Source organism: Astatotilapia calliptera, chromosome 20, assembly GCF_900246225.1.
Source record: "Astatotilapia calliptera chromosome 20, fAstCal1.2, whole genome shotgun sequence".
Taxonomy (NCBI): domain Eukaryota; kingdom Metazoa; phylum Chordata; class Actinopteri; order Cichliformes; family Cichlidae; genus Astatotilapia; species Astatotilapia calliptera.
In genome coordinates, this window is record NC_039321.1 from 24,274,379 (window position 1) to 24,301,514 (window position 27,136).

The following is a 27,136-nucleotide window of genomic DNA, read 5'->3' on the forward strand; positions in this document are numbered from 1 at the left end:
AAGAGAGAATCTCTCCAGGGGGAGGGGGTGACTGCAGTTAAGGACCAAATGAGTTACTGCAATAAAACAATATAAATGCCCCTTCAAAGAACACTTGAGCACTTTACTGCTCAGATAGCAAAGTGTGGAGAGGACAGAAAATGTTGTTTTTGGAATAATAAAGGCCTCGGGTAGGACTCCAGGCAGTCCCATCAAAGTTGAGGACAGGACAATCAAAGAAGTCTTAGATGAAACTTATTCGTCTACCACCTGTTGCTTTTCCAACTCCGCCCCACTCAAGCCTTGACATTAAGGTTTCCCACGGGGATCGCGAGTGAGGGAAAGCTTCAGCAGTGTATCTCGCGCATATTCAAAGCTACAGACGACCCAGGTGTGAAAGGAGGTGAGTGGCGTAAGTTGTCTGGCCCGAGCCGGGCCGACCAACGCGTGCGCTTCAAAATGCCCAACAAGCGATTTTTTTTGCGCTTGTGTTGACGCACAGCGTGAGGCGTTTACTCAGCCTCTTGTTCCTCTTATTAAAGACAAACAGGGGCGGGCGCGCATATTAGCCATGTTTATATTTGCCCCCATATAGAAAGACAAACAAAGAAAGACCCAAAAGTGCCACCCTGCTGGAGAGAGTCACCGAGTCATGAATTTATTACGAAACTAATAAATTTAGCATATTTTGCAGATATCTTTATTACTGGTCATGACTTCTTTTGAAAAATTGTTGGCAGCCTTTAGTCAAAAGTCCTTGCCTCGCTTCCCCCGAGGGTCTGCAGACTCTGCTGTAAATGAACTGTGTCAAATTAGTGTCAAGTTAATGGCATTATGAGCGGGGCTGGCAGTGTGCCTCTGAGGGCCTCCATCATTGGCTGGCCCCAGATGTGAAGCTGGCCTTGTGGGCGCAGTGTGAGTAGTCCCATCTCCCCAGTTTCCCACCAGCCCCCAACATCAGGCTAAATGGGCTCCAAAAGCCATGCCGCTCCTCCACGCTCCGAGGAATGTTAATTGATCTTTTGTTGCAGCTCAAACAGAAACTCTGTGTCCTGGTCCATCTGGGAAAAATCAAGTCAACTGGCTTCACTGCCTGTCTGTATGGAGGTTTTGGTCTGTGCTTTCAGTTACCCATGTATAGTGCTGATAGAAGAACTAAAGGTTTCATCACAAAGGAAGAACTGCAGAGATGCAGTACTGTTAAAAGTCTTGGGCCGCCCCTTGATTTCTTTAGACTTTGCTTCCGAGGAGCCAGACCTTTCCTTTGTAATATTTCAAAGTGTCAATAGTTCTCCAGGCTCTCTGAAGGTTTTGGGACGTGCATCTTTGTAACCAATTTTGTTTTTGATTCTTGTTTGTTTGTTAAGCTAAACTATGAGTCATTCAATAATAAAAAGGCCCCTAATTCAAGTGATGAACCAGTGTTGTGTCTACACATAAAAGACACAACACTGGCACAACACATAGGCACTTTGTTACTAGGAGCCTGTTGCAAAAACATATAATATAATATAATTTAAACCTACTTCTTTATTGAAATGTATGAAAATTGCTAAAAAATAACACAGCTTGAGAGTCATAAAATAGTATATTTACACGAACAAGGTGATTCCCAAAGAGGTCTTAGTAGCCAACTTGGCATATCTCTGCCCATTTTGAAGTGTGTCTCTGCAGTGTCTTTACATCTATTTACATCAGGTGTACAGTATCTGAAAGTCATGTCTTTAAGAAATAGGAAAAATTTAAGAAAAGCTTTAACACCAGATCTGATGGATGTATCTGTCCCTTCAGTTGATTCATCTACTATTCATAAGCCTCATCAGAAGTGGTCTCAGTGGAAGGTTGGTCATAAAGAGGGGAAACAGAGAGAAGGCTGAGGTATGAAAAATTACACCAGAACTGGACTGAAAGTCAGACACAACAGGTCTGGTAGAGTGATGAATTCAAAGTCGACATTTATAGTTTGAGTCATGATCAATGTGTACAGAGGAGGTAAGGAGAGGGGTAAAGCTGGGTGAGCATACAGCCATCTGTGCAGTCAGGTGGTGGTGTTTGAGAGCTTGTCAAAACTGATGAAGTTATGAACACAGAAAAGTTCAGGCTGTGTTGTCACACCAAATATTGGAACTCACTAGATTATACAATTGTCTGTTTTTGTCTTATACACTATATTTCCATTTTTTCTTGCACATTTTTCAATGCCCATATTTCCCATTTTCATAGAAAAATCTAAAATAAATAAATGAGGAGAGTCTCAAGACTTTTGTACAGCAGTGAGTCCAGTCAGTGGCAGCATCCCCACCACAAGTCATGTAAAAGCAGCATCGGCACAGTAGAAAATGCTCAAAAAGTGCTACAGGTATTGAACAATAATTCACAATAAATCTGATATGAGAGAGATTAAAGCAGGTAAAAAAGGAAATCTCGGATCTCTGGAGGTAATGAGATAATTAAAATTCACTGTAATGGAGCCCTGTTTTTTTTCTCTCTCTTTCTCCTCTTACATCTGTGTGGCCCATATCAGCAGTACTACTTAAAACTGTTGTCATTACTGAAAAATCAAAAAAAATCCAGTAACTTTCAATGAGCCCAGCGCTTTTTAAATCTCTTTTTTTCTCTTTGTCATCATGTCAGTGCGAAGTTCTCCTCCTTTGGAAGTTGGTGTGCACTACATGGCTGCTGGGGGTCTTTGTCTACAAGTGTGTGGGAAGACGAGTCCCCCTCCCACCAGCCGCCTGAGAGCGCTGAATTCATGCCATAAAGTCTCGGCCATTGCTCAGACCTGCGGCGGCACAGAGCTGCTTCCCGTCAGCCATCTCTCTGTGAGTGTGGTATCTCCCGTTTCCCACACTCTGTGCCTATTCACTGGTCCCAAGATGGGAACAATAGAAGTGTGTCTTGTTACACATCACATTAGCTATGGTGTTTGATCTCCTGTTGAAGGGGGGGGGGGGGGGCAGCTTCAGCCAGACCATCTGGCCTGGCAAACTAGACCCTGAGAAAGTCCCACATTCTCCACAACTTCAGCGCACACAAATAATTGTGAAAGACTTTTGTGGCACTTGAGAGATAACTCAAGCACTGCACAACATACCAAGACAATCACAACAGAGAAAAGCGGCATATGTGGCCTGCTGGGGCGTCTACATACTGATTTTTGATTTTTTTTAAGCACCTGTTGATGATTACCAGGTCGGATAAGATGACATGTTAATGATACCTGTGGTAAATCTCAAATCAAAATTTAGCTAAACAAGACACTCTCCTGAATCAGTAAATTAACATTAACGATTCAAACTCTTTAGTTGCATTCTGCTCAAATTACTGTCACTTAAACTGACTTGAAAATGTAGTCATTTTGTAAGAATTATAATTTAATTTAAGCACTTGTAGAGTGCCACCATTCAGCTCCACCAGACCTGTGCAAACAGATGTATTATACACCTGGCACTATGGCAAGAAAAAAAGACAGACTTGTACATTTTAATCGGCATCACTCTTTAAATGGTGAAAACTTGCGTCTAGTTGGAGTTTCTGTTATATCGCCATTTTATTTTCCCCATTTCCTAAGTCTTTACAATGTTTAGAAGGTTTGTAGTGATGTAAGTGACTAATTACTGGAGCCATAGATGCATAAATGGTGATCAAACCACCAAATATTTAGCACTAACCTAATGAATCTTTACAAGAACCAGAGCTCAATTCTTACACTGAACTAAAGCTGCTGTCAGTTCTGACTGGATTTAAGTTTTTAGTCCCCCACTCCACCAGCTCCCTTCTCTGTCTCTCACTCTGGTGTACAGAAATGAATCAATCAGTAATAAGTCAAGACATATTTAGCACTGTAGTTTTCTTTAAAAGAAAGCACATTGCGATTACTTATATTTGCAGAACTTCATCAGAAGTTTCTCATTTATTTTTTTTCAATATCAAACTCCTCAAGGAAGCAATAAATCAGATTCTTTTTTACAAAGATTGATATCAGCGCAAAAGGCCTTTATAAAAGGCATTGTTATGAAGATTTTAAAAATCCATTATGAACATTACAAGTGGACAGGTAATGGTTACAGTATCAGTATCCTTCATACACAGGCCAAATGATGGTTACAAATAGAACAAAGTATAATCGTTATAAGATTTACAGTACAGATGGATCCATGGGATCTCTCTATGGCTTGTTTTTGATTCATCAACAGCAAACTGATGAAACACGTCAATCAGTGACACTCAGCATCAGGGACAAACAGTAAACACATCGATCAGTGTCTCGGACACTTAAATAGTTTCAAACCAACGTGGTTAATATAATTCAATGATGTTTGCAAAACAAACAAAAAGTCAGGAGCAGTTTTCCCACAGGGACAATTAACGCATTCACAGAATGAGCACTCCAAATAATAAAGCGTGTATCATATATAATACACTAAATCATTTCAGTCCTTCCAAAGGGGTACCGGCACATCGTGCTGATTTCACCACAAAATAAAACACTTGACAGTATTGAATCTTCTGCTAAAGCAGAAGAAAGCAGACTTCTCTATAAGTCCTTAACTCTCTGTCCATGACGTCCACAGACGTAGTTCTCTCTCGGTTCACAGGTGATCCCGCCTCCATGTTACCAGGGCCTCCACAGAGCACAGCTGACCTGGCTTACGCCCTTGCTGGAGCTGACCTGATGGAGTGGGGAGCCAGGAGGGGAGGGGAGGTTGCAGGGACTGTGACTGGTCCCGCTGGACGCCTGCAGGCCGTGAAAGTGGCTGAGTAGCAGCCTGTGGGCTTGAGTCTGGACCTGGCAGTGGGACAGGAAGCTGACAGCCTCCTGCACGCAGTGGGAGTAACCGTCGCTAGCCACCATCGGGCTAGAGGTCAAGCCGGCCTGCTTCTGCTGCTGGTGCCAGTTTCTCAGATATGACACAGCCATCTCCAGGATGTCAGCCTTCTCCTGCTTGGAGTCAGGCTGCTGCCTGAGGAACTCGGGCCCCAGCAGGGATTTCAGCTGCTCGATGCTGGTGTTGATGCGGTCTCTGCGTAGTTTCTCTACCATTGGCTTTCTCAGCTGAAGAAAAGAAGGAGAAAAAAAAGGTATTTTAATCAAATTGAACATTGCTTTTAATTGAATTATTTGTACCAACACAAATCCAGTTATGAGACTTTTCTGAAAAAAGTATTTACCTTGTGAGCAGGGGTCAGGTGTTCCTTGTTTGCTTGTCCAAAAACAGAGGGAGCCATTGCTGTGGAGTCAGGGTCTCTACTCGGATTGAAGAGCTGGTTGGATCTGAGCTGCGTTCTCCTCTCCTCTGCCACTGCCCTGTATTTATACACCCAAATCTCCATATGAATGTGTGAGTCTTAGGCTTGATGGAGTTTCTCACAGTCCCCGGGCCAATGGGAGTGCTGGGAAGGGCTTTGAGGAAAGCAGGGCTGCCACATGCTCAATGAAGTGTTTATAGCCGTGGGGACAATGAGTGTGTCTCTGGGGAGCAGGTGGAGGAATAGACTGCAAGAGAAAGCCCGGGGTGGAGTGGGCAGAGGGAGGGGGGCTGAGTGGGGGTAGATGGGAGACTGACCCGGTGCTTGTGCTGATATGGGAAAGTGGTGACCCCAGAGGGAAGCATGCCGCTGTCTCATGTCATCTTCACCGCCACGTAATTGAAGACAAAGTGCCTCTGCCACCAGGCACACGTGGGTGTTACAGAGGGCCAAGCATTAGAGAAAGACCAACATGCAGCCACTTCCACCAGTGTGAAATGGCAGACTTTCAGAGCTGTGCAACAGGTTGAGGTTCCTCAAAGATTCAAAGAGAAAGAAAGCAACAGATTTGCAACTCAAACCTATTCAGCTGAAAAAGAAAAGAGAATATTTAGACTATGAATATTTAACCCTTTTTTCAGATAATCTGATTAAACTGTTATATGTTTATAAGGTGTTTCCTCATTCAAGGTTTAGTACAATTCTTGAGAGACAGCTGTATAATCTGACCAAATTACTCTCACAATATCCAGCCCTGATGAAGCTGAAGTATTAGTGATTAATCGCAGCTAATTTTCATTACGTTCACCAATCTCAAGCATTTTCATAGAGATTTGTGTGACATCTAAAGACTGTAGAGCTGATGCAAAGTGTACTCTCTCAGTTACAAAAAAGTACTGCCATTCAAAATTTGCCTGTTATAACTCATTAGCGACACGTTTGGTTTTCAGTTTGTCAGCTTTAATCTGATGAACGTGATTAGAGCTGTGTGTGAATTGTAAAGTGCTTCAGCTTTAAGCTTTCACGCTCCCAGCACATGCTGACACATCAGGCAACCCCCCACAAACTCATGCAGACAGCCACACTCTCATTCACTTTCCCTACCCCACACACACACTCACACACCCACACAGCTGGCTGACCTGCATGCCGCTGGCCACGTCTCAGTCACACGCTCCCTTCCTGCCTGTGTGGAACGTGGGAGCCGCTGTGGTCCCAGGCTTCCCACACTTCAGTGTTTAATGACTCTGAGGCCGCCTGCACAAAGGAAGTGTGCCCCATTGCACAAAGATTGAGTGACCAACCCCCCCTTCAAGCCCCACTAACAACACATGCACGCACACACCCAGGAAAACAGGGCTGTCAACAGGGCTTCCAGGCACACCATCTGGATGGATTGTATGCCATTGTCGGCCGATCAAGCGCGGGAGATGTTTACCGTGAGAATTGGAGAGGCTGAAATAGAGACAGAAAGTTAAATAAGAAGAATAGGGAGTGTGTGTGTGGAGGGTGGGAAACTTTCTGGATAGGATGATGAACTTTTTTTAAGAATCTGTGAATAAAAAGGTGCAAAACTCTTACACTGTTTGACACGAAAAGTTTAAGAAATTGAGAAAAAAGTGAAAACCACTTCACTTTCTCAGCTTGTTGCAACAGAAAAGGGATTATTCTATATTAAAGACTAATATAACAGGTACTAACAACACTTAGATGCAGATCCAGTCTGTGATGATGCTTTTTGTTGCCCTCACATAGATCACATTTCCAAAAATGTATCTAAATATTTAGGTTGCCTATCTGGAAACTCTGCCCACCAATGGACGACTTTCTCCTCCAGGAAGAACGTCCTCAGACAGATGTTGTCCTCCACGTTCCCACCACATATCATCCCAGTGGATACAATAACAAGGAAATCTCCCTCAACAAGGGGCAAGCAATGGGCCCCTCCCACCTGTTTGTTTGGATTGGGGCCATTGTACCCCAATGAATTCAACTAATTCATTCACATCCTATTGTCATAATGCTGCTTTGTGATTGGCCAAACACTGTGAGAACCAACATCACATTAAATCAGTGGGAAAGTTGGCATAAGTATATAAATGAGGGAGGTCTCTGTGGGTAAAATCATAACCCTGAACGTTTTCTTGTAACCCACACGGGCCTGGACTCACGGGACGCCATCCGACTGCATATTCGCCATGAGGGATCAACACACAACGTAAGCTCAAATACAAGAAACTTCATTGTAGATCATCCTAGGCTTGATCCTAGTTTTGAACAGGCATCACAGCAATGTTTCTTCCACTATCTGTGAATTTGACTCAAAAGTGATTGAAAGTTTTTCCTTTTTTTTTTTTTTTATGTTGAATGAATGTTACCAAAACCATTTCTACATGTGCCGTCAATATTTAAGCATGCTGGTATTTTCTCCTGGAAACAACCCAATTCTCTGCATCTACCATTAATTTGATGTTTCTCCATCTCCTTCCACAGCCTGTGTAAGATGATGATTTTGGAAAGGAAGTGCACAGACAGAGCAGTGAGGCTCCGCTCCACGTTAGAGAGCCATCTAAGCACTGGAATGAGCAGCTCTGACGTGTGGGACAAGACTGTCTCCTTTTTCACAGTGAAGAAGGCCTTCATTTTCCATAATGGCTACACCAAATCCTCCAGAGAGGCCATGAGGCTGTTCCCCTCACCTTCTGAGGATGTGTCGCCTTTGTGTTGCCAGTAAGAAGTGCACCGAAAGAGGGTTGAAATACGAAGAGGAAAACAAAATCTAGGCATTTTTATAAACTTTTTTCTCCAAATGTCTTCTTAAGCACAAATGGTGGAAAAGATGGGAGTTCTCATTAACTGTGACTACCTGCACCGTGATCCTATTGGTCATTGCACAGGCCCTAGAACTGTGCATGTTATGCCTTAAATCTAAGTACTTCTTAGAACTTTAAGATCATGTTATTACAGTTTTATTAAACTGAAAGTCATATTCCTTTGTATAAAGGGTAAAAGTTAATTTTATGCCAATGCATATTTTGTAAATGTTTAAGATATTGTCAGTCATGTATAAAATTTGTTGCTGAAAGCCATAAGTGAAAAGTGCAATGTGCTTTCCTGTGCAATTTTAAGTAAAATGACATGTTTTCCCATCATGTGCTGCTTGTTTTGTTTTCTAAAAAAATGGATTAAATATATACATTTCTTTATTTTGTTTGCTCCGGCACTTTCAAAATGTAAATGATTAAATTATGATTCTGTGTTGAGCCCCGAAAGGTTTGACTTCCATATCGTGCACTTTAGTGTCATAATCAATGTCACCCTCTAGTGTGCATTAATGCAACAACACTTCACATGTGATCCACAATTATTCAACCATAAATTCTCAGAGCTCTGCTTTAAAGCTGCAAACTTTTATAAAAGTGTTCTTAAATACATTTCTGGAGTTTTAACCCTCTGTGCATGAAAAGAGGAAGTAATCAGACTGGGGACTTACCATCTTACACCACTACGCACATGCCTGCATTTTTAATGAAAAGTATACTGATTGATGTAAAGTGCTGCGCAAAAGGTCTCTAGCCACCCTTCATTTCTTTACATTATGCTTGAAAAACTTGGAAGTAGGTGCAGCAGTTAGTTGAAATGTGCAAATATATAAAGAGGAAAAACAGTGCAGTTGTAACAGTCTTCCTATTCTTCGTCTAAACTATTAGGGAGCATTCTTGTGATATACTTTAAGTAGTCTTCAGGAACAGCTCTCCAGGCTTCTCGAAGCATCCAGGATCCAGACCTTCAGAGAGCCTGGGGAACTATTTCTCAAGACCACCTAAAGAAGTTCTAAGAAAATGTCGCCTTTGAAGCAAAATGTGAAGAAATTAATTTTAATGAAACCGTCAAAGACTAAATCAATCCAATAGATATGAGATCCAATTTAAACTACACTTTCCACATTATTTAGAGTTCATTTGTATTCTGTGCATGTTTACAGACAGCAGTGTTATGAGCACTGTCAAAAGATTAAAGGAAACAAAGGTGCAGGTTTTAATATTTTTTCCCCCCAAATCTAGAAACCAACCGGAACAGAAGAGGTTACCCTGAATCAGATTTGGAATTATTACGGCTTTATTAATCATAGGCTAAATTCAAAAAGCAGACATTCAGCAACAGTTAAACATCGTATAGCAGCGGGAATAGGTGAATTGACGAGAAACTGGGTGAACTCCACACCATGCATTCAACTCTTGAGTACAAGGGTTCTGTAATAACTGTAAGTTCAAAGTTTGCTCAACTGTTGAGGGTAAAAGTGAGACTTTGCTTTCCAGAAATCTGTTCTGGAAACTGACGTGTGTGTTTCCAGAAATTCTGAGGAAAACCAAAACCTAAATTAAAGAGTGCAGAGAGGCTCAAGAGGGAAAAAAATAAAAATAATTAGTCAAAAGAGAAAAAGTGTAAAGGATATAATGTAGGTCTATGTTTATTATTCATTTAGACAAGTCTGGTGTTTCATTGCAACAGATGGAAATGTTTTCATCAATCCAAAGTTTACTTCATCACCAAGGCATAGCTTTGTGGAAGAAAATAAAACACTTCATTGTTCTTTCCCCCTCTTTGCTTCCAAGGTCGATACAAGAAAAAAATAAAACCAAACTGCTTTTTTGTTTCCCTGTCCGTCACTCAAATTCCAGTTAGACTCTACATGAAGATCAAACAGCAAAAGCCCAGAAGAAAAGGACAGGTTAGCTTGCAACCATGTGACAGTGAAACCTTCTGCCATTTTAAAAAACCCTTACCAAAAAAAAAACTTAAAGCACAACAAAAATGGAAAGAAAAAAAAACAAAAAAAAGGAAAAGGAGTTAAAATCAAATGCCGCTCTTCATAGGTGGTGGGTCAAATACCCAAAACATTTTAGTTATTGTACCCCAAAGAGAGGGGGAGGAGTTTAAAGCCAAAAGATAGGATCACAACAAAACAGAATTCGTAGGCTGTTCCCATCAACAAAAAAAAACTATTATTTCTTCTTTTCACATGAATCATTAAATTCAGCTGGCCTTTTTTTGATCATCTATGGCATCATAAAGAGACAGATGCCTTGATGGTGACAGATGTGAATGGTTGTGGCTGGGTGGTCGGCAGAGCCCTGCTTCATTTTTCCCTCAAGCTTCCTGAAACAAAACAAGTTGTGATCTCAACTCTAGTCTGAAAGAGTTTGAATCAAAGTGTAAATTCTGTTTTGTGTGCCCTCCCCAACCTTTGACAGCACGGTGTTTCTGTGTTAAACTTTACAGAGATGGATCTTTTCTCTTTTTCTTTGTTTTTTTTAAACTACACATAGTTTCTGCTTAAAGATCATTTGAAGATGTCATATGGGAGTGGGAGTTAAGTAGGAAGCGTGGTGTATACACTGTGTGAATATCAGTGTGTAAAAAGTAAATTTTTGTTCAGCTGGTAGGTGTCCAGATGATAATTGCAGGGGCGTTTTGTGTTTGAGGGGTTGTGGTTTGAGGTTGGCCATTAGGGCAAAGAGTTCAACAAATCCTGCAGGAAGAGGTCCGGGTCTGGAATTTCAGAGAGGAGACCTGAAAAACAAAGTTTAATAGTAACATTCGACCAACACCACAGTTTATTATTCACACCAGAAAAGAAGTGTCGTAAATTAAAAGAAAAATGGCACAAGAGAAGACGAAAATAAACTGTGAAGCTTGTTTATACTTCTGCACTGAATAATGCAAATCCTCTTATTCACTGACGGCATTTATTTGAGATGGATTTTACTGAAATTTCACTACCAAAACGTTCTTTTTTGTGGGCTTTCTCTACCTGAGATGATTTATTTTGTCTAAAAAGAAGTAGTATCAGAATAGTATCAGCCAGAAACATAGGTGTGTGTGTGTGCATACTGACCTACAACATCAAAGAACTCTGACAGGGATTCAGCGGGCATGAGTTCATCCTGGAAAGCCCTGAGCACACGCTCGGAGGCCTCATAGATGGGCATGTCATTGTGACGGACATATTCTGCCAGTGAGAAGGACCAGCCGCCCTCTGTGTTGCTGGTTGGTACCTTCTGTAAAAACAAAATCAAGAGCAGAAGAGGGAATTACAGTATATTATCTATTTGTCTAATGTCAATGTTCCCATTAGATTGAAAATGTCCCTAAACACCCACCCCCCAAACAAACAAACAACATTCTGAATTCTGTATTTACAGGTAATGACTCCTATTTTTACAAAGCATCCCCAAAATTGAAAGAGCATAATACCATCGTTTTACAGTATCGACAGGCAAAATACTTTACCCTGAACATGTCGTAGACCAGGTCCACCAGGCCCCAGAAAAGAAGAGGTGAGCGATACACTGCATATTCCTTTGGTGTTTTATCTGTGAGCCTGAGAATAGATAAGAGAAGATGTGGATGAAGACCTTCTGAGATAAATAATGGACACAACATTCAATGGTTATTCCTTTTTCTTTTTAAATTTATAACTCTGACCTGCTTCACTGGTCAATACTCACATGTCTTAGATGTATTCAAAATAAAATTACACTAGTGTAAAAGTTTCCTGTTGGAATTATTGGCAAACAAATTAATAATTTGGTACTGAACCTGCTCCCTGCTTGAAGGATTTAATTAATATCACAGACAAAGGTGCCCTGCATTGAGTGTAAAACAAATGGAGACAGGAAAGGAAAGGTCTCATACTTGTTTGCACAGGCTGCCGAGACTTTACGGGCATGCGCAGTGCCCAGAAGTCTCCGCAGGAAGTACAGACGAGAACTTCTCCACCGTTCGGGTGGCATGATGTGCATGGCCAGGATGGTGTAATAGTGGGGCCCTTCAACTTCATATGAGCTTTCAACCCATTTCTCACATGGTTGCTCCTGGAAACTCTGCAGGTTCTTCTCCTCTCGGGACGTAGCCCTTGTACTACAGTGACAGAATTTGCAAAGTGAAATAAGGTGAGATGGGAATGAGAACTATGAGCTGTAAAATCAAACTTTGGATTTGTGTTTTATTTTAAGCCTCAACAGTCCCACACATGTATCACCTCAGCATCAATATTGAGTAAATGTCAGCAAGTGTTTTCTGTGCACATCAAAAATGTACATACGTGTTGAGGACATAGAGAACAGTGTGGATGATATAGGGGATGAGGTGGATGTTGCTCTCCCGACCTCCACCTCCTGTGTCCACGCTGAATGACTGCTCAGTAGCAAAGCGGAGGAACAGCAGTTTGGTATCGTGGATGTTGAGTTGGTATGTGGGCTCTCGCTGGCCTGTGCACTCCTGAAGATATGTGTTGTGCCTGTGCAGTAAAAGAGTTTGGTTGAAGAAATTGTGCCACATGAAGAAAATGTTCTCTCTAATTTATGCTGATTTTTTCTTTTAACCTTGCTAGGCATGTAGCAAAAGCTGATTCTGGCACATGTGGCCCCCACACAGGAAGCAGACCATTGCACTTGGTGTTAGCATTCTGGAGAGCAGCACTGTCCCATTCCTCTCGCCCACGAGCCAGCCTAAAATAAGTAAAAATAACAGGCATGTATTACAAAAAAAATGAAAAGTGGGGCTGCAGAAAGAATGTAAGGGGTACTCTAAACATCACCACAGAGTAAATGCCGGTGTTTGTAGCTACCTGACTGCTGCCAGATGGCAGTCATAGTGGACTATGTTAAAGTGCGACACAGTGCTGTAACCCTGCTGCTTGCGAGGCTTGTTTTCAAATTCCTCCAAGGCTACACGCTTTGTGAAAGTGTAAATACCCAGGACTTTGGTTGGCTAGTGAAAGAGAAACCAGAATGAAAATGAGAACTGAAAACAACAACAAATTTCAGCATGCCAAGAAAACCAGCAAATCAGACTGATAAGAGTGTCATTTTAATTATCTACAATTTGGCTACTGATACTTTAAATAGGATTCCAAAACCAGATGTCTTCAGTGTTAAATAATGTCAAACTTCCCTCAATCCTGTATGTGCTTTTATACCTGGAACTTGTAACCTTCTCTACAGATACAGCAGGTCAAGCCTGGTTCCTCTATCAGCTCTTCCATTTGCTTCAAGAGTGAAGTCTTTGTCACCACCTGCCCCTTTTCATTGGTCTGAAAGACAAACATAAAGCTTACAATAAAATCCACATTTCAATTCAAGTCTGTGGTAATAAAAAAAAAAAAAAAAAAAAATACCGTCATGCCAAGAGTTCCCAGAGCCTTCTGCCTCATAGCCATAGCCATACGCTTTTTCTCAGCTCTGGTTTCTCTGCGGGCTGCTTCAATCTTCAAGTTGACGTCACTGTGTTCCCTCAGAGCCTCTAGAAGGTTCTCTGCTAGAGTTCCTATGCCTTCATCACTGGATACCTGCTCCAGCTTGTGCAAGTTTGTTATCGAATCTGTGCCTATGAGCACCTAGACAAAAGAAGATGACACTCAGCTATATTAGGGAGACAGGTTCATGTGTTTACAAAAAGAACTGTCTGAGTTGACTCCAGTTTAGTCTAATATTCAAAGCATTCTGTACCTGTGTGGGGGGATGCTGGGTAGCCAAACCACGGAGAAGTCTGAGAATAAAGGGTAGAGCAGGTCTAGAGAGGAATTTCTTCCAAACATCCGCATCCAGACTGATGAGAGATTTCAGAAAAACAAAAAAGAGGTTTAAAAACAAAAAATCTTGCATTTGTACTTGTATACAAAATATTTACCTACAAGAGACCTACTTTTTGGCATTTGGGATATGCTTCTTCATGTAGTCCAGTGCACTCTGTGTGATTCCTATTTGCAGAATAAGATCTTTCAGTTGATGGCCGTTGCTGTTATTTTTGATTCCAGCAGCGATTTTACAGAAGCAGTCCAAAAACACTTTGTCATCAGCACTATGCTCCTCGTCGTACCTTAAAGAAACACAACACAAACACAAAAATAAGAGTCAATTTCACTAAATTAACTATAAAAGTGCCCATAGGAGCATGGTTCTCCTACAAAGATTAGCCCGATTTATCCATTAAAATGTAAAATAATATCCCCTTTAAAGTCTTCATGTGCTTATTAGTAAGTAAAAGCTGAGTGCTCACTTGTCAAAGTTGCAACACGGTTTGAAGCGTTCCACCAGAATCCTCATCTTCTCTAGTTCGCCAAAAGACAGGTATGGAATAATGCGCAGAAGACCCTGGAGCACGCTGGGGTTGGAGCGCACAAACAGGGTGTTGATCTGGTCTAACAACATGACAAGCTGATCCTTGTCTCCTGTAAGGAGAAGGTTACCCTGCAAAGGACAAGACAGTTTCTAATTAAAAAAACTAAACAAAACACAAAAACGGAATTAAAAGGTCTTTTTGAGGGTATGATTTTATGATTGTAGCAGAAGATAAAATTAGCTTCAGATTGTTACCTTGTCCTCTGAAATCTCAGCATTGGCCTCATCCAGAATGATCTCCATGATGCTCAGGACTTGCTCTGCTATAGAGGCTCCACCACTATCCTTACTCTCTTGTTCTGCCACTAAGGCCTGAAGGAAAAATAACATAAAAAAAAATATTTCCCTCTCTCTCTCTATCCATCTCCATCTCTCCATCTATATCTATATATCTATATCTATATATTAGGGGTGCAACAATACTTGTATCGATATTGAACCATTCGATACAGTGCTTTAGGTTCAGTACGCATATGTATCGAACAATACAAAATTTTTTATTTATTTTATCAACTTTTCTTCTGATGATGCTGTCTGTGTTGAGCGCTCAGTGGATCTGCGTTTGACTACTCTGCCTAGGCTGCACTGTCGAGCGCAGATCCACTGAGCGCAGCGCAAGCTAGCAAGACAAAAGTTAAGCTCGTTGCAACATGGCAACTGCCTCAACGCTAGCCGAATTTGAACCTCCCCCACCCTCATTCAGATCTGGCGTTTGGAACTAGTTTGGTTTTCATGTGAAGTATGACCCTGATGGTAAGCGCGTCATGGACAAAAGTAAAACAGTATGTCGGATGTGCCACGCAATGCTCAATTGGTGGGAACTAGCGCGTTAGCACAGTTAGCTTGTTAACGTGTTGATGCCATCCAGCCCCACACACAGGGCGATCCGCGGTAACTCGTTAACGGAGATCTGCCGTGTTGTGGCGTTAAGGTCATTTCAACGAGATTAACGCTGACAGCACTAGTGGGAACACAACGAATATGACTGCACATTTACGCCGACATCATCCTAGTGCAAAGACAAGTGGAAGCAGACAAAAACAACAAGCACGCAAACTTTACCCAAATCATTTAGACAGCCGTTAGCACATGATTCTCCTTATGGGGACCTGATATGTTTAATATGCTGCTGAGAATATAGCCCAGAAGAAGCGTATAGTATAGCTTTTATTTTGGAAAGAGCCATTTCTCTGTAATAAACTCTTTTACAAAGATGAGTGATTTCTCAATCAGATAGATTTATTTATTTTTTATTATTTTGTTGTTTTGGCAACATTAAATTTAAAAACTGTACTTTTGAGTTAAAATATACATTTGTCATTTATTAAAATTATAAATTAAAAAAGGCATGAACATTTTTTGTATCGAAAAAATATCGAACCGTGACACCAAAGTGTGTGTGTGTGTGTGTGTGTGTACACACACACACACACACACACACACACACACACACACACAAAAATACAATCTAGAAACTGAATCACAACAATCAGCATAAGACTCACCAAGTTTAGAGTTCCCAGCATGACATTGAGTGTGTTCATCTCTGGTTTGACAAGCTGTTGCCTATTGATCTTCACTTTCACACAGTAACTGAACAGCTTCAGCAAAACCTGGGGGAGGAAAAAAAAAGTTTTAATTCTAATTTAGGGCACTATATGAATTTAATTCTAAATAATAATGACATATATATTCTAGATAACCAGCATTCGTTTTTACTAATTCAAAGAAGAATTCAAAATTACAAATAAATTACAGTTTACATTGATGACTGGAGAATAAAGAATGGTATCATTTCAAAACGCTTTCTGACACAAAAATACTGTCTTACGGTGAGCAGATGTCTTCCTTGTTTAAAGTCTTTGATTCCAGACAGCCGGTTGAGCATACACTCGAGTCCTCCACACTGTGCCATCACTCCTGCCATCTTGTACACTTCTTCATCATCCTCCTCCTCATCTGTAACGAGGTCAATTAAAACATTTGCATCTCATTCTGTGCATACAGGTACATATGATGGCCAAGAATACATACAGCAATAATTATATTAAGGGCAAAACCTGGTAGATGTCACATAAACGAGAACAAGCTTGACCCTAATTATGAAGACACACCAAGTTAAAAGCAAATCAAACCTGTAGTTGAATCCAGTGACTCTATGAACTCCTCAGTAGCATCTCCAAGTAGTCCTCTCATACGATAGATGATTCTCATTGGCTCACCCTTTTTGGGGGGGGTGGGGAGACAAGGTCAGTGGGCTCTCAGTACCATTAATTCTTTAAAGGACTGTAAGCATTTCATGACAATTTGTATGATTCCAAATGTTTGTAAAAGTGTAACTAATTCATAGAAAATGTGAGTCTCACCTCATTTGTAGGACACCACACCTTCTTATAGACCTCTGCCACTGACAAATCCAAACTAATGATTTTGTTGTTTACCAGAAGCTGAAAAACAAAAAAACCCCAAAACAAAACAAAAAACACATCTGGTAATTTTTTCTTGAACTGTGTCACCTTTTATAATTTCACAAGAAAAGGAAACCTTCAAAGCAACTCAAATGTAAGGTTACTTTACCTCCATGCCACTGTCATCTTCAAGAAGAGCCACCAGGTCGCAGTCTTGGCAGATCTTGTTTTTGATGTCCCTCATCAGAGGACCGATGCCGGGCTCGTTGCTGCTGTAGGGGTTTCCTGGCATGCGACCCTGCAAGAAGTCCTCTTGCTGAGGATCCTTTTCCAGCGTCACAAAGAACTCTGTCACCTCATTCTCTTCCTAGATAGTGAATGAATCAAATGCTCCAGATTAGGGCAGGGCCAAAAATATTTATCACGATATATATTTGAAAATTTGCGATAACGATATAATTGACACTAGACAAAATACTTTACAACTCCACAACTTTATTAGCGCAAAAAAAAAAAAAAAAAAAAAAAAAGTATTTTCACTTAAACAAGCGAGGGCTGGGCTATATCATACCGTTCACGGTAATACCAGTGTAATGTTGGGCAACGATAGGAAAATGAAATATCACGATAGAACATGTGTAAAACGTGCATGCGCAGTGCCTTTGTTTACATACGCACATGGCGGCAACGCAGAATGAGAAGAGCAAAAGGGGATCGTTAAATGAAACTGATGAGCCAGAATTTGTTTGTAAAAATGCTGCAACTTCAGTGGTGTGGAACTGGTTTGGCTTTCATCCGTCAGATACACAACAAAGCACAAAATCGACAGTGCCCCTTATAATCCCGTGTGCCTTATGTATGAATTCTGGTTGTGTTTACTGACCTCAAAACGATTTTATGTGGCACACGGCGCTCGAAAATCTGTCAAATGTTTCAGTACGACTTTGCTAAGCTACGAAGCCGCACCACTTGATGGATTGTCGGAGCATTACGGCTATCGTAGTCAGGAGCCTCGCGGAGTGATACGTACTGCGCTTCAACATAATATTACCGTATTGTGTGTGTATAACCTCTTTCAAGTTTTGTGGATATTATACATGGTTATGCTGAGGATATGTCGGCCAATTTCCACTGGAAATGCCTTTTGGTTAAACTGTCAGCAAGGAATTTGCATTTGCACTGTTAATTTTTTATATAACTTTAATGCACTTAAAAAAAGCTGTTTGTTTAAGTGAAAATACATTGATTTTTTTTTTTGCACTAATAAAGTTGTGGAGTTGTAAAGTATTTTGTCTAGTGTCAATTATATCGTCAGTTATATCGTTATCGCAAATTTTCAAATGTATATCGTGATAAATATTTTTGGTCATATCGCCCTGCTCTGAAACAAGCAGCTGTTTTTTTTATGTGCATTAAAGTTATATATAAAAATTTAACAGTGCAAATGCAAATCCTTGCTGACAGTTTAACCAAAAGGCATTTCCAGTGGAAATTGGCCGACATATCCACAAAACTTAAAAAGAGGTTATACACAAAATACAGTAATATTATGTTGAAGCGCAGTACATATCACTCCGGGAGACTCCTGACTACGGTAGCTGTAATGCTCCGACAATCTGTCAAGCGGTGCAGCTCTGTAGCTTAGTACTAAAACTGTACTAAAACATTTTTTGACAGGTTTTCGAGCGCCGTGTAGCACATAAATCAGTTCGAGGTCAGTAAGCACAACCAGAATTCATACATAAGAATTATATTGGGCACTGTCAATTTTTCAGAAAAATCAAAGGATTTTAAGAGCGACTTATTTACCGAAAAACACGTTAATAACAACGGCCTGCTTGCATGCTCTACAAAATAGTGCTTTGGTGTGCATCTGACAGACGAAAGCCAAACCAGTTCCACACCACTGAAGTTGCACCAATTGATGAACCAATTCTGGTTCATCTGTCATTCAACAATCCGCTTTCGCCCTTCTAATTTTCCGTCGCCGCCATGCCTTTTCTGCCATGTGGGTATGAAAACAAAGGCACTGCGCATGCGCGTTTTACCCGTATTCTACTGCGATATTTCATTTTCTTATCATTGCCTAACATTACACTGGTATTACCTGAACGGTATGATATGGCCCAGCCCTACTCCAGATTAAAACAAATTCTGCTTCAAAACTGTTTCCAAAATTACACAAGCACGTCACTTCTTCATCTTTACTCACAACTCAAAGAATGAACGTTAAAACACAAACTACACTCAATCTAAATATATCTGTATATAATACAAATACTTGTATATAATATAACAATTTGTATATAATTACTTCTTATTACTTGATCATTAATCTCAAATGTCAAGAAAGCAGCAGGATGTTGCACTTGAAAGCCTTCAGTCAAATGAAAATTACTTGTATGACTTAGTGAAAATTAGTGAACATTATATTAAAATTTAAGACATTATTTGTTGCAGCTCTAATCGAGGTAAAGGCAACTCACAGGGTAGATGATGCTGCAAAGTCTCTCAAAAATGAACACAGGTGTTCTGTAGTCATCCAGGTTGTACCGCTTTGCAGTCTCTATGCACACTGCCATAAAAGCTTTGGTTTCAGACTCGGTTCCTATAAACAATACAAGACATACAAATAAAAAAAAATATTAAGCACAATTTGTACAATATTCAGTTGACCAAATAAGAATATTATTATCTTTTTAAAAAAATAATTAAATTTATAATTATTGTCAATGCCCACCTGTCGTCATGTCTTCCAGCATCTCAAGTAGCATATCCTGAGTTTCATCAATGAGTTTGGTTCGCTGAACCACCAACTTCCTCAGGCACAGATAACCATTAAGAACCGTGCCGACCAACCTACTTTTGAAATGCCGCTTAATGGACTCCACTTCGACAAAAGATGACAGCAAACCTAAAAAACGCACACAGAACCAAAAAAAGAAGATTCAGGAAAGTCTGAATTAGCTGCAACTTTACTTGTGATATAAAAGTAATTTGTACCACTCAATCTGTATATATGCTGAAAATCTAAAGATGGAAATTAACATACCAGTCAAGCTCTTCAGGGCGTAGCCTTGCTGCAAGTCTGTGCTCAGTGTAGCCTCCTCTAGAGCCAACAGATTGGCTATTTCCTGATCATAGCAATAAACAAGATAAGATACTGAAATAGGAGCACTTCTAATGGATCTAGTGACACTTCAGTTGTTTGAAATTGGGAAAGGAACAGGACTATGAAGATACTAACTTAAAAACACCAGTGTTTATCTGACTATAAAATTACATTCTTTGAACGTTAAAATAATACCTTGGTGATCAGGTTGCCAATGTAGGGCAGGACTCCCCGGGCAGCCAGATAAATCTTCCAGTGTGTTGGCTTAATCAGCTTCTGGTACAGACCCAGATACTCCACTGCACACTCTCCAGCGACACTCAGTTCATCCAGATAACTTAAAGAAGGACAGTTTTTTAATCACTTTAACAGTTTTCATCCTTTTGCTTGAGAAACTATGCAATAAGTGAGCTGCCTGAGACGCATTTTCTTTCATTATTAAGCACAGAATTATGTTCTTCTTTAACACTTTATCTGTAAAGTATTTAAAATAATATTATTTTTCTGCCCGATAATTCATTTTCCAGCAAATATAAAATCATGGAAATACATGATAAGAGCTATTCATCTTTAACTAGTTATGCTATATTGCTAAGCATATCCAAATTCATTGGAATTATCAACCTAATTTATGTATATGAAATTCAAAATAGAGCATGTCATGATTTGCTAGCTTTCTGTTGAGACTCGTACCTGGTGAGCAGGTCCAGGACCTGTTGCTTGCGGCTAGGGATTGTGGTAAGTGCCTCCACAATAGTGCAAGCTGCCTGTCTTGCAGCCTGGGTGGCAGGTGTGAAAAGAACCTGCAAAAGTAGAGCTAAAGTTAGCATTTTTTAAGAAATTGCATTTACCGGTTTGTGAACTAACCAACAAAGCAAACAACATTTTTCTGATTTTTTATTTTTTAATTATTACCTGTCGCAGCCAGTTGTTGTGGCTCAGTTTAAGCAGGCGCGGGAAAAGGCCTTCTCCTTTTCTAGACCTCATGAACTGTTTCCACTTCCACACATACTTCTCAAGTAGATACTGTTTCCGTAACTCAGCCTTCCCCTGAGGTTTTGACATCGTTTCCTGACCTGCGATAGACAACAATGAGAAGTTTGAGTGCTCCTATTTCATTAAATACAATAAATGAATAAACCTGTGACACTCAGATAATGTAAACCGTTCAGACACGATACTTACATCTTGCTGGAAGACACTTTTTCCAGGCCTCATAAGATGCTTTGGGATCTTTTTTGAGCCAGAGTTGGGCCTGGGCGTGGATTTCATTACTGTAGGGCCTGACTGTAGTCAGAGACTCAATGGCAGCATCCTTTAAACAGAAAACACACATAACTTTGTTAGGTGGCATAATACAACCAAGTGGTAACCGACACAACAGATATGCTTATATTTATCTATTTTAAACATGCAGCAAATTTTTTTTTACCTTGTTCTTCTTGCTAGTGGGAGCAGGGGGCTTAATCAGCTTTTGCAGGATTCTCAGGCACATCAGTGTGATGTTTTCCACCACTACCGGTGTCTTTATGTTGACAGACATGAGGAACAGGCTGAGGGCTACATATGGGGAAGGAGTGAGGGAAAACAAAACAAAAGATACAACACTATTAGTCGAAGACTCTTAACTGCTTTAATCCAACAAAACCTCTTTCAAAATAATATTAGAGGAAAAAAGAAGAAGAAGAGCGATAGTTCCAGGTGTCTAATCAATACCACCCTATGTAGACCGAGACTGATTTGGTCAGACAAAAATAACCAAACCTAAATAAATAAATAAATAAATAAATTGTTCTCTCAAAATTCCTGGCCAGGATTGACGGAGCTGGATGAACTGTTTATAAATTTAGAGTCCCTTAGCCCAGTGGTCCCCAACCCCCGGGCCATCGACCAGTCGTTTGGTACCGAGAGTTGAGGCTCGGGTGTGAAATTTATGGTTTTCAGGGTTTCTATCCGTTTTTAGCGTTAGTTCTTTAAAATAGTTTCCCTGGGTCTTTTTCTGTGTGTTATGAATAAATCTTTTTTTTTTTGGGGGGGGGGGGGGGTGTACCGGTACTGGTTATATTTTGTTGTATTTATCCGCGACACCTGTCCGTCCGCCAGTCCGTGAAAATATTGTCGGACATAAACTGGTCCGTGGCGCAAAAAAGGCTGGGGACCGCTGCCTTATCCATACAAATGATCCATCAATAGAATATATCATATGCATATTTTATTAATTTTATTTATTAATTAATTGTTATAGACAAACAATGCACAACATAATTGAAGTATATTATTAATGCTTACCACAACGCAACCGTAATTCCCAGCATCCACCCTCTTTTGAAATGGAGTCCGTTAGCAGCAGCATTTCATACTGCAAATTACTAACCTGATGGGGGAAAAACAAAAAACAGTGTGTGTATTTTAAAATCGGAGCTCTTTATAGTAAAGTTCATAGTCACAGCGACTCTGGAAAAAAAAACACCCCCCCCCCCCAAAAAAAAAAAACAAAAAACAATGTTTGTTGGGTTTAAATTATTTTCAGTATGACCTCTGAGACCTACCAGATCAGGATTGGCCCAGTGACCTTTGAGGGCAGCTGACACCTTGGCAATGATCAGATCGTTCATCTGCTGAGTGGCTTCTGGGTGATCTCTGAAGCAAAAGATAGAGAGACAAGGAAAAAAAACAAAAACATGTAAGGATACAGGAGACCAAATGACAATGAAACACCATTATATACAGCGTGTATTAACATAGAAAGTTAAAAAGCAAAAAGCTGAGATTTCAATGTTATCGTTCCAACAACTTACAATACTATCATTGCTTATATGTGGAACTGAAGTCAGGCAATTAATTGTCACATGAAAATATGTGAAGGAAAGGACATACCTAGTGAGGAGACAGACCAGCTGGCGCACCTCCTCCCTCATGGCTGCTGTACCTCGACGCAAGTTATACTCAAACAGCTCACGGATGAGACCCTGAAGGACTAGGATCTGCCGAAGGGCTGGATTGGTGGCCAGTGCGCGGAGCAGTGTGATGCAGTGACCTGTAACAGCTGAAGCACAGCCGTAACACTTGGTTGAGGATGTATGGCCGCAGCCCAGCACAGAGAGGGCGCGGTACTGACTGGCGGTGAAGGTGGGCTGGTGGCTACTGCTGCTCCGAGATGACTTAGTGGCAGCCTCTCTCTGTTGTAGGTCATACTCCAAGAGCTCTTTACGAGATGCAAGCACTTTCTGTAAACAAAGAAGGAAGGGGCACAATTGTATGAGAGCAGGAAGAAAACAAGGGTACAGATATCAGGAAAGTTAACTGCATTTTCTTCCTAACCTGTATAATCTTGGAGAGTTCATCAAATGAGGTCTTGCAATCTCCACTGTATTCCTGAGCCAGTTGCTGAATGTATCTGTTCACATTAGCAGAGGATGCACCAAGTCCTGCTCCTGCTCCAGTGTCATCCTGAAAGAAATAAAAGACAAGAGAAAATACTGTTAGATAAAACTGTAGAAATAGAGCTAAAAGAGAGACTGAAGAAAAACATAAATGATCTCTGCAGCATGTGCAGGTTGCATTAGTACAAGCTGTGCTTATTTAGGTCAAGTGCTCTTTCAGTCCCTCTTGACTGACCTGGGGCTTCTCCGGTGCTGCCTCATTGACTTTAGACAAGAGACTCTCCAACTGAGGCCGGTGACCCATCAGCTGGTGGTAGACCCGGTCAGCTTTGTCCAACAGGGTGTTAATGTTGGTCACAGCCTATGCAAAAAGGGACAAAACATTTTGTAGTCTGACTTTTAGGAATGGTAAGCCTATTTTTAACCAATTCCTTTAAATGTTTTTCTTGTCCTAGAAGAGGCTTCTTTTTTTTTTTCTACCTTTTTCCTGTCTTCCTCATTTTCAATAGGATCCACAGCACAGCATGGTTTAGCATACAGCATGAAGTCAAATCGGGCATATTTGCAGAAACCACAGGCGTTGCACAGGAAGGGGTCTTTTTCGTCATAATTGATAGACCTGAAAAGTGTCGACCATATAGTAAAAATCCAATAAATCTAAAAGTGTCTTCAATTCTTTAAGAACCGCAGAGGAAACACAGGGCTCACCTGCACTTGTGGCACTGATACACATTCTCACCGCAGTTGCCACACACACCGGGGTTGGCCGGTACGGAAGCACTGCAGCGTGGACACTGCAGGGTCTCAGTGGAAGCCTGGTAGTTCTCGTAGAAATCGGAAAACTCAATCATCAAGTTGGAAGCGACGATAGGTAAGGGAAGGTCAATCTTCACTTCTGTTTGTCCCGGGGTGAGCTGAACTTTCTTGGCTTTGTGCCAACGAGCAGGCCTAAAAAGAAAAGAAAAAAGACAGTAAAGTTAAGAACTCCTAATTAATGCCAAAAAAGTAAATTAAAATGAAACTTCCAAGTTGATACTACATCTTTGCACCTTAAAATTTACCATAATAATATGAAAACTAAAAGCAAGAAAGAACAGCAGCTCTTTGCTGACATACTTATTCTTCAGCTCCACGATCGCCTGGACTGTCCTGTTGTTGTAATAGAGATTGATGGTGCGGACCATTTTGGTGCGTTTGAGGTCACCAATCTTCACTGTGACTTTGCTGATGGTGTGGCTACCAATGAGCTTGACAACCTGTTGTGTGGTCGTATAGCGGGTGTCTACTTTGATGGATGACAGTTTTATATTCTGGTGGATGAAAATAAAATAAAAATTAAAACTATGCTTAAAACAATACTGAGAACTGTTTATACCTACGTTTAGAGGATGTTTCTATCAACATAACTGTATTTCATCATTGTTTAACTAACCAGCTATGTTACACAGTTAATACTAAGAGTTTTGCATTTGGCAGGGGGTTTTCAAATTCTGAAACCAATACCATCTCTCTTTAAGCCTTCCCCTGTGAAATTTACTAGTATGTAAAAATTATTTTAATTAGCTTGACTGCCTGTGCACTTTTTAAAAGAATATGCCTGTTGTGTGAGGGTGTGTTTCACTCACGGAGAAGGGAACTTCTGGATTGTTGCACACCAAGCAGGGGTCACTTTCCAGATAAAAGCCATCAAACTCCACTAATCCTGAGAGTGTGCTGCAGAAAAAAAAAACACATGTAATTTTATGTAGATGATGCCCAATAGTTGCATTCTCACTGTTATAAGATTGAATGTTTCGATTTCAGTATCTATCAACATACTTGTATATATTGGAGTTGGGGTGATTTGTCAGGATATGGTTCTGTGCTCTCAGGATTTCCACAGCCTTTTGGGAATACTCCTTCAGCTGGAGAAAAATACATAAATAAATAAGAGAAACAAAACAATTTCATCTTCTATCATAATGAAAGTGGTGTCTATGGTCTGTGGAGACAAATAAAAACACAAGCATCAGGATATGAACCCTTGTGTAATACTTTAAGAACAAAAACTAAATGTTTAATTGTAAATACTGAATTATTCCTCTTTGAATTGATATAGAAAATAGCCAAACTATAATTTTATTTAAAAAAAAAAAAAAAAACTGCATGAAATACAGAAAAGGATTTTAAAGAAAGAAAAAAAGAAAAGAAAAAAAATCTAACCTTTTTCTCAGTTTGAGGGGTTTTGAGTGAGAAGTAACCAAGTAGGTCGACAAACTGGGCAGCTTTACGGCCATATGCAGGAAGCTCTGGCCAGATGGCCCAAGTCAGTTCAAGCAGCAGCTCCTGCTGAGATTTACTAGAGTTCCTGCGGAAGTACAAACAATATCAGGTTGTCCATACATGTATTCAATTGTTAAAAAGTGATGCAATAAGCCTAAGCTTTTGTTAAATAGACTAATCTTTAGACCAAACTACCCAATGTACTAGGTGTATGTTTCTACAATACCTGTAGATATGCAGCGCCAAGCAGTGGGCTTGCCAGCGCACAGCAGATGAGTTTGACTCCAGCAAGAAACAGCGTAGGAACTGAATGAGCGTCTCCTTGTCTGCAAATTTGTTAAGCTGACTGACCAGAGCCATACAAAGCTGATCCTCCTGGCTACCAACACCATCCCCTGTGGTCAGTTGACAATATACAATTAAATTCAGGATACTCTCATCGACCAATCATTTTACACCACTTTTACATCTTGTTCAGGTTCAAAGGAGCACTGGAGCCCAGTTCAGTACCCAATATGTGTTTCTACGCTAGTTGATTTTTGAAGAAGTACAACTAGTCATTTTTTATTTTCTCACCATCTTTTTCTTTCTCTTTGTCTTCTTTTTTGCTCTTTTTACTAGAAGACTTGCTCTGAGAGGACTGAGAGGCTCCTGTCTGTCCAGCACTACCAGACCCTCCGCCTGAGAATGAGGATGAAGTAGAGGAGGAGCTGGCCAGCACCTTGCTGCCACACAGAGCACAGGAGAGGAGTTGCAGCAAAACTGGGGAAACGCCCTCATCCACCAAGAAACTGACTTGGAGCAAGAAGTACAAGACAGCTGTATGGAAAAAAAGAAAAGCAAAGACAGAGACATAAATAGTTAGTACTTGTGTAAAACATTTGTTGCTTCAAAAATAAATAAGTAATCACAAACAACTTACAGTCATCCTTCATGCAGAACTTCTGCCAGTTGATTGTCCTTTGAGTGGCAATTTCAGCACAAGCTTTCAGGTGTTCCATCTACAAAAATAAATAAAGCAATTTACAGCAAAGCATAGCAAAGAAAAAAAAAAACCATATGTATGTATGTATATATATATATATATATATATATATATATATATATATATACACATATATACACACACATACACACACACACACACACACAAAATAAAACATTCTAAAACCAATAAATTCAACACAGCACTGCAGCTTACTAAGACACAAAAAAGGATAAAAACACAAATAAACAAGTTCTAACTAAACCTGTTTTATACATAATGGATCCAGAGTAATGCAGGAGTGGTACACTGTCTTATCAAGACACTCACCAGATTGATGAGTGTGTCATACTGTAGGGCTGAGCCAGAAGAGGCAGTGACTACACCAGCCCGGAGGAAGATGCCCTGTTCCTCTAGAAGCTTTTTGATGCTGCGCACATGAGAGTCAAGAGTGTGCAGGTCTCGTAGCTGACGATATTTTTCCTTTGAGCCGCAAATGAACAACAACAGTTTTCTGACTTGCCTCCTGACGAATGGTGTCTGTTGTATCATCAGATACTGGGAAAAATTGG

At 40.4% G+C, this 27,136-nt stretch overlaps 2 protein-coding genes across 10 annotated transcripts in view; both read right to left on the bottom strand.

Annotated features, from left to right (window-relative positions):
- Positions 1–3,858: 3,858 nt before the first annotated feature.
- Positions 3,859–5,485, bottom strand: LOC113013033 (transcription factor HES-5-like). Its single transcript, XM_026153588.1, has 2 exons — positions 5,152–5,485; positions 3,859–5,035 (listed from the first exon to the last, which is right to left on the bottom strand). The coding sequence occupies exons 1-2, from the start codon at positions 5,311–5,313 to the stop codon at positions 4,595–4,597; spliced, it is 603 nt and encodes a 200-aa protein (XP_026009373.1). The 5' UTR covers positions 5,314–5,485; the 3' UTR covers positions 3,859–4,594.
- A 3,840-nt stretch (positions 5,486–9,325) lies between these two features.
- Positions 9,326–27,136, bottom strand: part of ubr4 (ubiquitin protein ligase E3 component n-recognin 4) — a 55,006-nt gene continuing 37,195 nt past the window's right edge. For all 9 annotated transcript variants that reach the window (XM_026153580.1, XM_026153578.1, XM_026153576.1 and 6 more), the window contains 41 exons: positions 26,895–27,122; positions 26,502–26,580; positions 26,156–26,398; positions 25,806–25,974; positions 25,520–25,664; positions 25,136–25,221; positions 24,943–25,030; positions 24,434–24,627; positions 24,026–24,265; positions 23,798–23,936; positions 23,553–23,678; positions 23,256–23,384; positions 22,812–23,161; positions 22,484–22,574; positions 22,224–22,308; positions 21,367–21,494; positions 21,120–21,249; positions 20,850–21,010; positions 20,628–20,737; positions 20,130–20,271; positions 19,875–19,956; positions 19,563–19,736; positions 19,309–19,430; positions 16,992–17,189; positions 16,781–16,861; positions 16,550–16,637; positions 16,246–16,373; positions 15,920–16,027; positions 14,610–14,726; positions 14,293–14,483; positions 13,939–14,112; positions 13,743–13,842; positions 13,412–13,630; positions 13,214–13,327; positions 12,863–13,005; positions 12,618–12,743; positions 12,338–12,532; positions 11,929–12,153; positions 11,524–11,614; positions 11,129–11,291; positions 9,326–10,803 (listed from right to left, as the gene is read on the bottom strand). In XM_026153580.1, the coding sequence (XP_026009365.1) occupies positions 10,739–10,803; positions 11,129–11,291; positions 11,524–11,614; positions 11,929–12,153; positions 12,338–12,532; positions 12,618–12,743; positions 12,863–13,005; positions 13,214–13,327; positions 13,412–13,630; positions 13,743–13,842; positions 13,939–14,112; positions 14,293–14,483; positions 14,610–14,726; positions 15,920–16,027; positions 16,246–16,373; positions 16,550–16,637; positions 16,781–16,861; positions 16,992–17,189; positions 19,309–19,430; positions 19,563–19,736; positions 19,875–19,956; positions 20,130–20,271; positions 20,628–20,737; positions 20,850–21,010; positions 21,120–21,249; positions 21,367–21,494; positions 22,224–22,308; positions 22,484–22,574; positions 22,812–23,161; positions 23,256–23,384; positions 23,553–23,678; positions 23,798–23,936; positions 24,026–24,265; positions 24,434–24,627; positions 24,943–25,030; positions 25,136–25,221; positions 25,520–25,664; positions 25,806–25,974; positions 26,156–26,398; positions 26,502–26,580; positions 26,895–27,122 (5,967 nt within the window). In that variant the 3' untranslated portion in view covers positions 9,326–10,738. The remainder of the gene's footprint in view (positions 10,804–11,128; positions 11,292–11,523; positions 11,615–11,928; positions 12,154–12,337; positions 12,533–12,617; positions 12,744–12,862; positions 13,006–13,213; positions 13,328–13,411; positions 13,631–13,742; positions 13,843–13,938; positions 14,113–14,292; positions 14,484–14,609; positions 14,727–15,919; positions 16,028–16,245; positions 16,374–16,549; positions 16,638–16,780; positions 16,862–16,991; positions 17,190–19,308; positions 19,431–19,562; positions 19,737–19,874; positions 19,957–20,129; positions 20,272–20,627; positions 20,738–20,849; positions 21,011–21,119; positions 21,250–21,366; positions 21,495–22,223; positions 22,309–22,483; positions 22,575–22,811; positions 23,162–23,255; positions 23,385–23,552; positions 23,679–23,797; positions 23,937–24,025; positions 24,266–24,433; positions 24,628–24,942; positions 25,031–25,135; positions 25,222–25,519; positions 25,665–25,805; positions 25,975–26,155; positions 26,399–26,501; positions 26,581–26,894; positions 27,123–27,136) is intronic.

What these genes read in the sequence shown, in the direction of transcription:
- LOC113013033 (XM_026153588.1), bottom strand. Translation starts at nt 5,313, where the DNA reads ATGGAGATTTGGGTGTATAAATACAGGGCAGTGGCAGAGGAGAGGAGA. An exon ending in ACCTGACCCCTGCTCACAAG is followed by an intron (nt 5,036 to 5,151) that starts GTAAATACTTTT and finishes TCTTTTCTTCAG; the next exon opens with CTGAGAAAGCCAATGGTAGA.